Here is a 12,880-nt window from a genome sequence, read left to right as displayed (position 1 = left end):
AGACAATAAATAACAAGCTCCAATGACTAGAGGGAAATCACCTTGAAGATATTTTCATTTTAAAAAGGGTTTTTTAGGTTACACTGGAAATGTGATGCACAGAGAACTTCCTTCAGATCTTTGGGTACTCACGTTAGATCATTTTGTCAGGGCCCATGAAAACAGAAAAGTCTGTTCTGCTTCAGAACAAAGAAGACTGTTCTGCTTCAGTGAGGAGGTGGGGGGTGGAGAAACAGAACTACTACTTGCCACAATAGAGTGAAGCCAGGGACATTGAATCCAGAGGGAAGGAGTTTCAACTCCGAGGGAAGAAAGACATCATGATCACTGTTATTATGATGATCATGATGTCTTTCCCACATCAGTTTATTACTTCAGAACAATTTCTCTGGAAAACCTTGAACGGCCCAGGCAGCAGGCTTGAGGCTGGAGAGAAAAATCAAGACATGAAGTTGCCAATAGCCCAACAGTACATGTTAAGATCTCAAACATGTAATTGTGAATGCATTTGAGTGTTTCAGAAATGTCAGAAGCATGCCCGAGATGGGCAGGGAGCCACTGGAGCGAGAGCTTTGGTGATGGAATGTGTGAGGCCTCTTAGTCGTTTCCACCAGGACCCAGGACGTGGAGGAGCAGTAAGTTCCACTAAGCCCTTCACCCCCCAGCCCCCGCCCCCAAGAAACACACTCACCAAGGGAGCCAGTTAGGAAGTCAAAAAACCTCAACTGATCAGTTTACCAAACTTACTACTTTACAAAAAAACAGGTTTTTTGCTTGCTTCTTTTAATTATTTATAAATATAGAGTCATTTTTTCTCCCAGGGAGCAATGTTAGTAGTTTGGAAGCATTTCCATTTTCATTAGAGATTTCATTCTCAAGGTAGCATTTATAGATCTCATTTCAGTAGTCTTAAGCTGTCCTAAGAAGCCGGAAGTCATTACACCAGAGCCAGAGTGATAGAACAGTGTGGTTTAGCCCTTGACTTGCATGTGTCTTATCCGGACTTGATCTCAGCATCCCATATGGTCCCTGCAGATTCAGTATCCCATATGGTCCCATTAGTAGATTCCTGAGAGCAGAGTTAGGAGTAAGCCCTGAGCACTGCTGGGTGGAGCAATTCCTCATGCCCCTTGTAAGGGGGAAACTGAAGCCATGACAGGTGGCAGAAAAGTTATGTAGGCTTCAGGTTCAATTCCTGGAACTGAACCAGATTCCGTTTCCCAGCAATAAGTCAATGCATAACTAGCCAACCTGAGCCCCCCTGGGAAAGCTCCTGGGCCCAGCAAGTGGGCTCAAGCAATCAATTCTCACAATGCTCCAGAAATTGCCTTTGTTAGGCCTAAAAAGAATGAGTAGCATATGTAACCTAAACTGCTAGTAGAAACTATTGTTTCTACTAGCAGTTTACTAGTAAACTATTGCCTGACCACTGTTACCCTGGACACTGGCCAAAACACCTTTGCTTGGTAGTTAAGTCAGATTTCTTTCTGAAACAATCAGGCATGTACTGCTCATGTAGTCAAACCCTATATAAACTGCTTGCTGCCCGAAGTCGGGGTCGCTATCAAGAGACCACTCTGTGGGTGAGATAGCTGACCCCAGTACACTGGAATAAACCCCTACTGCTTTTGCATTGCTGAGTTCGTGTTTCTCTCCATCTTGCCGCTTGGGAACCCAGAATCCCGGGTTTGACAGCCTGACCCTGCCCACCCCACCCACCCCAAATAAATTATATCTGTGCTTTCTTTCCACAAAAAATTTAAATTTGTACTATTTAAATATTCAGACTTCTTTGATTTTGCAACATGAGCATATTTGTGATTATTCTGGCAGTTTCTCAAGTATTGTGTCAACCTAACTCTTCTACCAACTTAATTCAAACTTACTGTATGATATGGTTATTACTGTAGCTCCCCATCCGTTTCCACTTACCATATGCTACACTTCAGAATTTTATTTTTTTTTATATTTTTTAATATAAATTGATAATAATTTATTATGTCTTTCTATTGTCAGGCATTTCTGCAAGTACAAAAGTTATAGGCAAAAATGTTATCATGAAGTTAATATACATATTCTTAAAGAAATTGCATATAAAATCGCACAAATATATAATAATTTGACAAATAAGTGTAATATATAGTGTTAATTATAATATGAATTAAATACAGACTGTTGGTTGACAGTAAAAAAGAAAAATAATTCGATTTGCAAAAATTTTGCTGATGATTCTGACAAGTATATTGAGAATGCTTAATTGTCTGAGATTTTCTGCTGTACTTTTTTCATTGTTTTAGTTGTTAAAAGTTAATTGGAAAATATATGTTTCCTACCTTATTCAAAAATATTTTGTAAATTTTGTGTTTTAATTTACATTTTAAATATTTTTTAGTCTTTGGGCCATACCCAGTAGTGCTCAGGAGTTATTTCTGGCTCTGCACTCAGGGATCACTCCCTGTGATGGCTCAAAACACTACATGATCTGCCCAGGATCTAATCACGGTTAGCAGCATACCAGGCAAGCACCCTATTTGTTGTACTTTCTGTCTTGCCCCAAATTTTTAACTTTTTAATGTGTCATATTAATTTATAGGACTATATATATTTTAGTGCCAGTTTACATATCTTTTATATTGATATTCTCATGCTATGTTCATCAACAATATACTAATGTTCTTCCATACCAAACCATTGTCACTTCCCTCACTTAATCTTCTTTCTGAACACTGCACTTTGGTAAACTTAGTTCTTTTTTTTTTTTTTTTTGAATTTTGTCGTGTTTTACTTTCTTTTTTTTTTTAAATTTTTTTATTGAGTCACCATGTGGAAAGTTACAAAGTTTTCAGGTTTAAATCTCAGTTATACAATGCTCGAATACCCATCCCTTCACCAGTGCTCATATTCCACCACCAAGAATCCCAGTATAGCTCCACCCTGCACCCCCACACCCCTAACCCCCCCACGCCCCTAGCCCCCCCACCCTTAGCCCCCCCCCCCGCCTGTGTAACTAATAAATTTCACTTTACTTTCATTTTGATTGCATACAATATTTCAACAAAACTCACTATTATTGTTTGGAGAGTCTCTCCCCTAAAGTCCGACCTGCTGAAAAGGAAGCATTAGATACTTTGTTTTCCATTGCTGAGGATGAAGAGGTATGAGGTCGAGTGACCACACTTAGCGGCCTCTCAGTTTTGGGTTTCTGTATTTTAGTATTTTAGTAACTAAGTCCAGAGAGATATCTGCCAGAAGTTGCATCGTTGCCAACTTGTACTTCTCAGTTACATTATATTCCACATATGAGTGCAATCTTTCTACGTCTGTCTCTTTCTTTCTGACTCATTTCACTCAACATGATACTTTCCATGTTGATCCATTTATATGCAAATTTCATGACTTCATGTTTTCTGACAGCTACATAGTATTCCACTGTGTAGATGTACCAGAGTTTCTTTAACCAGTCATCTGTTTTGGGGCACTCTGGTTTTTTCCAGATTCTGGCTATTGTAAACAGTGCTGCAATGAACATAGAAATACATATCCACCTCTACTATACCTTTTTGCCTCTCCGGGATATATTCCCAGGAGTGGTATTGCTGGGTCAAATGGAAGCTCAATTTCTAATTTTTTGAGAATCGTCCATATTGTTTTCCAAAAGGGCTGAACCAGTCGGCATTCCCACCAGCAGTGAAGAAGAGTCCCTTTCTCCCCGCATCCAGGCCAACACCGGTTGCTTTTGTTTTTTGGGATGTTTGCCAGTCTCTGTGGTGTGAGATGATATCTCATGGTTGTTTTGATCTGCATTTCCCTGATGATTAGTGATGTGGAACATTTTCTCATGTGCCTCTGAGCCATTCGGATTTCTTCTTTAGGAAAGTTTCTGTTCATTTCATCACCCCATTTTTTGATCGGGTTGGCAGTTTTCTTCTTGTGGAGTTCAACCAGTGCATTGTATATCCTTGATATCAACCCTTTATCGGATGGGTACTGCGTAAATATCCTTTCCCATTCTGTAGATTGTCTTTGTACTTTGGTCACTGTTTCTCTTGAGGTGCAGAAACTTCTTAGTTTGAGATAGTCCCATTTATTTATCTCTGTTTTCACTTGCTTGGCCAGTGGCGTGTCAGCCTTGAAGATACCTTTGGCTTCAATGTCGTGGAGGGTTTTGCCGACCTTGTCTTCAGTGTACCTTAGGGATTCTGGTCTGATGTTGAGGTCCTTAATCCATTTTGATCTGACTTTTGTACATGGTGATAGGTGGAGGTCTAAGCCCATTTTTTTGCATGTAGCTGTCCAGTTTTGCCAGCACAATTTGTTAAACATGCTTTCCTTGCTCCACTTCGCCTTTTTTGCTCCCTTATCAAAGATTAGATGGTCATATATTTGGGGGGATGTGTCAGAGTATTCAACCCTGTTCCATTGGTCTGCCGCTCTGCCTTTGTTCCAGTACCAAGCTGTTTTAATGACTACCGCTTTGTAGTAGAGTTGGAAGTTGGGGAGGTTGATTCCTCCCATTTTCTTTTTCCCAAGGATTGCTTTAGCTATTCGTGGGGGCTTATTGTTCCATATGAATTTCAGGAGCGCTTGCTCCATTTCTTTGAAGAATGTCAAGGGTATCCCTATAGGGATCGCATTGAATTTGTACAATGCTTTGGGGAGAATTGCCATTTTGACAATATTAATTCTTCCAACCCATGAGCAGGGGATATTTTAAATTAAACAAAAAATTTAAATTTGTACTATTTAAATATTCAGTCCTCTTTGATTTTGCAACATGAGCATATTTGTGATTATTCTGGCAGTTTCTCAAGTATTGTGTCAACCTAACTCTTCTACCAACTTAATTCAAACTTACTGTATGATATGGTTATTACTGTAGCTCCCCATCCGTTTCCACTTACCATATGCTACACTTCAGAATTTTAAAAAACAACTGAAATAAAACCATTTCACATCAATATTATATTCTACTTAGTGAATATCAAATTTAAGGCAATGTCCATACAAAATAATTTTAATGATACAAACTCCCAAGTCTCCTCATTTCCTTTTCTTTGGGCTATTTTTTCCCAACTGGTTCTTGCTAGAAATTTTAAGTAAACTCATTTCTTATTGGATAGTTTGTGCTACTACTAAATTTTTAGAATATTTAAATTTTTTTTTTTAAATTAAAGCCATTATTTAATGATGACAAGGCAAGAAGTACAAATTTCCAGGTGGATTTTAATTGTCTCTCTTAAGACAAATCATTCATAAAGAAAGGCAAGTGACATTCCTTTTAGCACACGCACTGTAACTCTGGTCACAATAATGTTATCATGATTGTAGTCTTTTAAGAGTAGTTCTAAAAACAGTCTGATGATTCATTTAACTAGGCAGGCAAATCAAACTTTATAAAAGTATGATCAATTTGAAGTTACTGGCATTAAAATGCTGGGTTTGATTACGGACAAAAAAATGGTATTGACTTTTAGGTATCTGGGGACCTTCACGTTTAATGTTTTACTCTGATATTTAGGCAAAATTTCATTCTACGTAATAAACCTATTTAAGAGTAGAAATGTGTAAAGATGAAGTCCATGATGTGAAGACTTAATAAATGTACACACTAAAAGTTCTACAGGATAATGGAATTTAACTGCTCAATTCCTGCTTAAAGATGACCAAGTCTAATGCCTCTACCCTTTATCACAGACGATGTATTTATGTATCTAAGGTAAAACTGATCCTCTGATATCATAAACTATATTAAGGATGATATGATATGCCACTATAATCCTACAAGGTTCACCAATTATAAATTGTATGAAAGTTGAATGGAATAAATTCAACTTTATGACAGTGTTTTTCAAACTTGATGACAAATACTTTGCCCCGAATTACTGTTAGCTCAGCATAAATGCTAAACTGGGTAGAATTTAATTTATGAGTCATAATTGTACTGTGTTTCCAAACTAGGAGTATTTTGCCCAAAATATATTGAATCCCTATCAATATAGTAAGCATCTTTAAAAGTTAGTCTCATTTTCTAATCCATCTTTCAGCCAGTAGTTTACTTTTATCCCTCATAATTCCATAATAAGGTCTTTTAGAATAATGTGGAGCCTAAATTTCAAATGCTATTTTGAAGAATTGCAGCGTAGATAATTTTGGTAATCTGTAACACAGCTGCATGCAGTGTGTACTGTATTATGAGAGCACCAAAACCTTTATAAAAACCAAACACTCCTTCCTCCTGCCTGATGGTGTTGATGCAGTCCCTCATGCCCTCATACTGTGTGTTAATTGGAAGCACTTCATAGCCAAGGTCTGTATTGTCAATTATTGTGCGTGTTCCTTGAATGTGAAGGCGGTGCAAGACTGTTTCCAATGGGTAAAGTATAATGTCAGAGCACAGACTGGCAGCAAAGTTAGCAATAAGTTCTGGAAAATAAGCATCCAACATACACTGTACAGGACTAGTGCTCTCAGCTAAGTGGCTACTGTAAGTCTTTCTCTTTAGAACTAGTAGGACCAACTTCTGAATGAGTGAACTGATGATGTAATGAAGAACCCCGTGCAGCACAGTAGGGAAGATCAAGGAAAGAAGAGGAAGTAGTCGTTTGCTATGAGGCACTCCCAAGCCTAACACTCTTCCAAGTCCTTCTCTGACACACTCCAAAATTCCAGTGTTATCTCGAATGATCTCACTCTGTACGGTTTCAATTAGACTTGCTGAATAAAAGGGCATTGCCACCATGTAAGTTAGAGATTTTAGTAAAAGGTGTTCTGCGATTTGTGTAAGATTCCATTTATGTGAAACCTCCCTTGGCAAAGGTGTGAATTCACTGATTAGTCCCTCTGCTCCAAGTGTCACCCCCTGGACAATAAACGTACTTCCCATTCCTTTCCACAGGGCTCGTGGTCCCTGAGTTTTGTTGAAGCTATACATAATATTTATGACTGTAAATGGAGTGAGGTGATAATACCGAGCATGGTAATTAACCTGACACTGTCGGCGCAGAACAATGCAAGGATGGGCCAGTACATTTTCTGTAAATAGACTTGCAAGTCCAATACCAAATCCAGCAAATCTATTCAACTGTTCGCTGCTGTGCGCGCGCGCGTGGCCGGGGGCGGGCTCGGCGGGGGCGCGTGGCGGGGACGGGGGCGCGCCCGGAGGGCTCTTGTCGGCCCAGTGCAAGTTGCGGCTCCCCGGGATGTCGGGCGGCGGCGTCACCCAGTGGCCCAGGTCCGACGCGCTGCCGAAAGGCCTGGCCGCGAAGGGGCCGCCGTAGCCCGGCTCGCCCCGGTAGCCCAGGACGTCGAAGCCGTCGGGCCGGCGCGGGTGCATTCGGCAGGGCAAACCCGTCCCCTATTTAAAATTTTTTAATTCAAAAATAATCTTCTATGCTATTTTTTCTTGAGTTATTTCCTTTTATCTCAAGCCTTTATCATTTTAATCTGATTTGAAATAATGTAAAAATTTAATTGCTGGATTTGTCAAATTAAGATGATATACCATTTGAGAAACCAGCAATGAATACTAATACCAAATATTGACAGATGACATTTAAATAATTAAGACAATCTTTTTTAATATTAGTAAAATTTTAAAGTTAGACAAATTTGTCACTGGGAAATTGAAATGCAATAAATTACCTAGTATACTTATTGTGTTTGTCTTGGAAACTCTATTATTTCTTTTTGTTTATTTTGTTTTGGGACCACATCCGGTATTACTCAGGGCTTATTCTCACCTCTAAGCTCAGGAATCACTCCTGGCTGTGCTCAAGGGACCATTTTTTTTAATAAAAATTTTATTTTATTGAATCACCATGTGGAAAATTACACTGCTTTCAGGCTTAAGTCTCAGTTATACAATGCTGAAACAACCATCCCTTCACCAGTGCCCGTATTCCACCACCAAAATAAAAACAACGCAGTACACCTCCTATCCCCTCCCCCAACTGATAAATTTCACTTTACTTTCTCTTTACTTTGGTTACATTCAATATTTCAACTAAAACCTCACTATTATTGTTAGGAGTTACCCACTAGAGTCAAACCTGTTGTGAAGTCAGACCAGTTTTGGATTTCTGTACTTTAGCAAGTAAGTCCAGGGAGATTTCTTCCAGATATTGGATCATTGCAAGCTTGTAACTCTCACCTGTGGTCGTCATAATATGGCGGTTGCCACGCCCTTCACCCCTGGCAAGGAAGAGGCGCACGCGAGAGAGAAATACCTTTCCCCTCTGGGCGGGCATGGGGCCGCGGCTTAGTTCTCAGGCTGGAGACATTCTGCAAGGAGCTGCCCATGCCAAAAGCAGTTTAGCTGGCCTTTGGAGTCATGCTCGTGCAGCTGTGGAGAGGTCGAACACATGCGGCCCCCGGGATCACATCTCGGTGGCGGCTCAAGGGACCATTTTGGGTGCTGGGTATTGAACCAGGTTGGTCAGGTTGTAAGGCAAGTGCCCTATCCACTCTACTATCACTCTGACTCTTCCGTTATGTACTTAAGTCATAGATCATTCTTTCTTCTGCTCTTCTGTTAGTGGTTAAAGGAATGTATGTGGTGGTTTAGAGTGGGATGAAAAGAATATAATTTCAAATATGTCCAAATCTTAATCTCTTGAGACTGTGAGTGTTGTCTCATCTGACACAAGGGACCTGAGAGGTGTGATAAATTAAGGACAGTGAAAGAGGGGATTATTTGGGGATAATCAGGATAAGCCATTGTCATTGCAGTGGTTCTAAAATGCACCAGGGTCAGATTCAAAAGAGAATCCAATAACATGAGAGAAGCAGATATGTGAGTAAAGCACTTTAATAATGGGAAAAGGATTATTCAAGCCAAGGAATATAGGCTTCCAGTAGAAACTGAAAAAAGAAATGGGTTTTCATTTCTGAAACTCCAGAAAAAATCAGTCCTGTTGACACCGTGAATTTAGCCTCATGAAAATGGCTCAGGATTTCTGACCTCCAGAACTGTGAGTGAATAAATTTGTGTTATTTGTGTTATGTTGTCAGTAATGTTTGCATGCATTATAGTAGTCAGAAAAATCTAACACAAGGTGTTATTGACTCCCTTCTGATATGGTTCTTGGTTCTACTGATGCAGATTTTACAGGCCTGTAGTTGTTTTGTCCTTCAGGGAAGAAAACAGAAAAGTCTGTCTGAACTCTTGTGAAATTATGCCCTTTTTTCTCCCACCTTACATTAGAACCAATGAGACAGATGATTGAACAAAATCTTTTATGTTGCTTTTATATGCTTTAAGACCAAAAGTCACTGTAAGATTATCTCAATTAAGTTTACTCAAAGGCATACTAGCCTCCCCATCCTATTTTCATTTCCAGCCCTGCTGGACTACATGTTTCCATAAATTTCAGCAACCAGGATATGTACCAGATGAGAAAACTAAATGATTTGGAAAGAATACATTGATTATCATGCAAAATTTAGCTCTATAGAGGCCTTCTGAAATAGTTCCTGTTCTCTCTCCAGCAATCCTGTGAGGCAGGCAAACAATGTACAGCTATAGGAGATCTTTGAGATAAAATGATAGTCCAGAGAACTCACCGGTACCAAATTCTAACTTGGGTTTTATAACCAGCTCCAGGTGTCTGCCTAAGACTGGCAATTGAGGCACACACAAGTGTAAGAGAAAATTCTAGAGGAGCAACCACCAGAAGAAAGACAACCCCACCTGCTGGTGCAAGCCTGAAATGTCCTGGGTTAGAACTTGATCCCTTCTAAAAATAACCTAAGCAGAAATCTTTCAGGGTACCTGTGATCATTCTCATGAAGCTGAGTGTCCAAATGTCATTCCAGAACTCAGGAAATTGCTGTACCAGATTCTCACCAGACTTCCAGGAAAGTTCAGAATTCACAATATTCACAGCCATCCACTCAGCTAGACTGTACAAGCTCTCATTTGGGAACTAACTACTGCACATGAGTTATTTGGGAATTTCTTAACATTGAGAATGTGAACGAAGAGAACGAAGAGAACGAAGAGGATGTGAATATTTTTTTCTTTTTTTTTCTTTTTGCTTTTTGGGTCACACCCGGCAATGCACAGGGGTTACTCCTGGCTCTGCACTCAGGAATTACTCCTGGCAGTGCTCAGGGGACCATATGGAATGCTGGGAATCGAAGCCGGGTCGGTCTTGTGTAAGGCAAACACAAGATGCTGTGCAAAACCCTACATGCTGTGCTATCGCTCCAGCCCCGCGGTTGTGAATCTTACCTAGGAGTACCATTGCAGAGACAAATCACAAGTACAGTTTCACTGGTACAGTCAATTTACAAAGAAGCTACAATTTAAATTTTATTTCATTCATCCATTAGTCATTTGGGCAACACTGGCTGGGTGCAGGCCTAGTTCCTAGCTCCGTGCTCAGGGATCACTCCTGGTGGACCATGTGGGGCCATAGAGAGTGCCGGGGTTGGTTGTATGCAAGGATAGCACCCTACCTGCTGTACTATCTCTGGTGTCAGAGGTTATGATTTTTTAATGGCAAGAACTCTGGGATCTTCGCAAAGAGTTAGATGAAGATGGTTCCTTATACTAACAGTGTGTTGACATTACTTGTATCCTCACCAACTCTGTCAGATGATAGCGCTGAAGTAAAATGGAATCATTTGCTTCAGAACATGTGTGGGCAGCAGCACATGCGGAGGGTCACTGGAAGGGACAAGCTACTTTAAAAGATAATTGGCAGCAAAGAGAAAGAAAAAACTCTTAAGCCAGTGTTGCTGCCAGCAAAACAGAGCTCAAGCAAGTTATGTTCATTGTTGTATGAGAATTACCATCAACCATTCCAGAACTTTTTCTGTTTTCCAAATTGAATTTCTGTACCCCTTAAAACTTAACTCCCCATCTCTTCCTCCCACAGCCACAATTTTGCCTTTTGTACATGAATTTGACTATTCAAAGTATCTTCTATAAGTGAATTCATACAATGATTGTCATGTTATGTCTTATCTATCTGAACGGCTTTCCAATTCACTAATGCTGCAGCACATGTCAGAGTTTCCTTCTTTCAAAGAGTAAATAGGTTTCCATTACATGTGTATATGCCATGTTTTCTTTAAAAATATTGATCCTTCAATGGACATTTAGATTGATTCTGCTTTTTCTGAATAATGTATCATGAACTTGGGTTTACATCTATTTTACTTTTACATTAAATCCCTATTTAAAAATATCAAATTTGGCAGAAAATGAAGAAATCTTATATATGTAGTAATGGTGCAAAATTACACTATAAAAATCCCACCAAAATACATATGAGAATAAACACATACTTTGTATGCTAGGAAAGTTTTAATAAAACTCAATCCTTAATAAATATAAGAATTTCAAACTGAGAAGAAATCATTTAATTGGGATCACTTAGCAAAACCCATAAGAGAGAAGCTTTAACTATTGAAAGCTGGATAAGCCTTACTACAGAGAAAGCATTCAAGTGTCTGAATAGGAAAAATGGTCTGTTATAAGCTGTACCTCACTCAACATAAGGGAGAGATCTCATTCCTGTGAAGAAGTTGGCAACCCCATTAACCTTATGGCAGGTCATAGCAAGTGTGCAATAAGTGTAGGGACCCTCTAGTGATGCACTCGCTTCCTCTTGTGATTATGGCAGTTAATATCACAAAGAGAAACTTACACAAATAGACAATTGTGAACAACCCTTTTTTGAGTCTCAAACTGTGTTACATATTGAAATGTGATGATCAGTGTTGAAAACCTTTTTTGGTAAAGATTCTTGAATAAACTTATTCAGGAGATTTGATAATAAATAAAATGTGAATATACACAGAAAAAGGAGCGAAGGCCAAAGCACTATATAGATTCAGTGCTTATTCCAATAAGGATACCTATGATTGTTTTCAAAGAAATAGACCAAAAACTCCTGAAAATTTATATGGAACAATAAACTCCCATGAATAGCCAAAGAATCCTTGGGAAAAAGAAGATGGGAGGTATAACCTTCCCCAATTCGAAGTGTACCACAAAATAATAGTAATTAAAACAGCATGGTATTGAAACAAAAAGAGACCTGCAGACCAATGGAATAGAGCTGAATATTCTGACACATTGCTTCAAATATATTATCATTTAATCTTTGATAAGGGAGCAAGAAGTATGAAGTGGAACAAGGAACGTCTCTTCAACAAGTGGTTCTGGGATAGCTGGGCAGCTACATGTAAAATAATGAACTCAGACTTCTTTTTAACACCATTTACAAAATGTCAGATAAAAATGAATTAAAGATCTCTACATCAAACATGAATCCATAAGATACATGGAAGAAAATGTAGGCAAAACCCTCCACGACACTGAAAAGCTAAAGTCATCTTCAAAGATGAAACACCACTGACCAAGCAAGTGGAAGCAAAGATAAGCAAATGGGACTACATAAAACTAAGAAGCTTTTGCACCTCAAAAAAAAAGTATCTAAGATACAAAGATAGCCCACAGAATGGGAAAAATTATTTGCCCAATACCTTCCTGATAAAGGGTTAATATAAAAGTTTTATATAACACTGGTAGTACTTTATAGGGAAAAAATCCAACCCCATCAACAAATGAGGAAAGGAAATGAAAAGAAACTTCCTCAAAGAAGAAATTCAAATGGCCAAGAGGCACATAAAAAATGCTCTACATCACTAATCATCAGGAAGATGCAAATCAAAACAACAATGACACAGAGATTGGCACACATCCAAAAGAACAAGAGCAACCAGTGCTGGTGAGGATATGGGGAGAAAAGGAATTTCCTTATTATTGGTGGGAATGCCAACTGGTCCAGCCTTTTTGGAAAACCTATAATTGAACTCCTGTTGGACCCAGCAATACCACTTGTGGGAATATACCCAGAGAGACCAAAAA

The 12,880-nt window shown here is 39.1% G+C and overlaps 1 protein-coding gene across 1 annotated transcript; it reads right to left on the bottom strand.

The window, feature by feature from the left end:
- Nucleotides 1-5,203: 5,203 nt before the first annotated feature.
- Nucleotides 5,204-7,348, bottom strand: LOC129405623 (mitochondrial outer membrane protein SLC25A46-like). Its single transcript, XM_055142227.1, has one exon. It carries the CDS (start codon nt 7,331-7,333, stop codon nt 6,113-6,115), a length of 1,221 nt encoding a protein of 406 aa, XP_054998202.1. The 5' UTR covers nt 7,334-7,348; the 3' UTR covers nt 5,204-6,112.
- Between the last annotated feature and the right edge of the window lie 5,532 nt (nt 7,349-12,880).

Source organism: Sorex araneus, chromosome 6 (genome assembly GCF_027595985.1).
Source record: "Sorex araneus isolate mSorAra2 chromosome 6, mSorAra2.pri, whole genome shotgun sequence".
Taxonomy (NCBI): Eukaryota; Metazoa; Chordata; class Mammalia; order Eulipotyphla; family Soricidae; genus Sorex; species Sorex araneus.
This window is presented reverse-complemented; position numbering and strand designations above follow the sequence as displayed.

Excerpts from the sequence above, each read along its gene's own strand:
- LOC129405623 (XM_055142227.1), bottom strand. The coding sequence starts at position 7,333 with ATGCACCCGCGCCGGCCCGACGGCTTCGACGTCCTGGGCTACCGGGGC.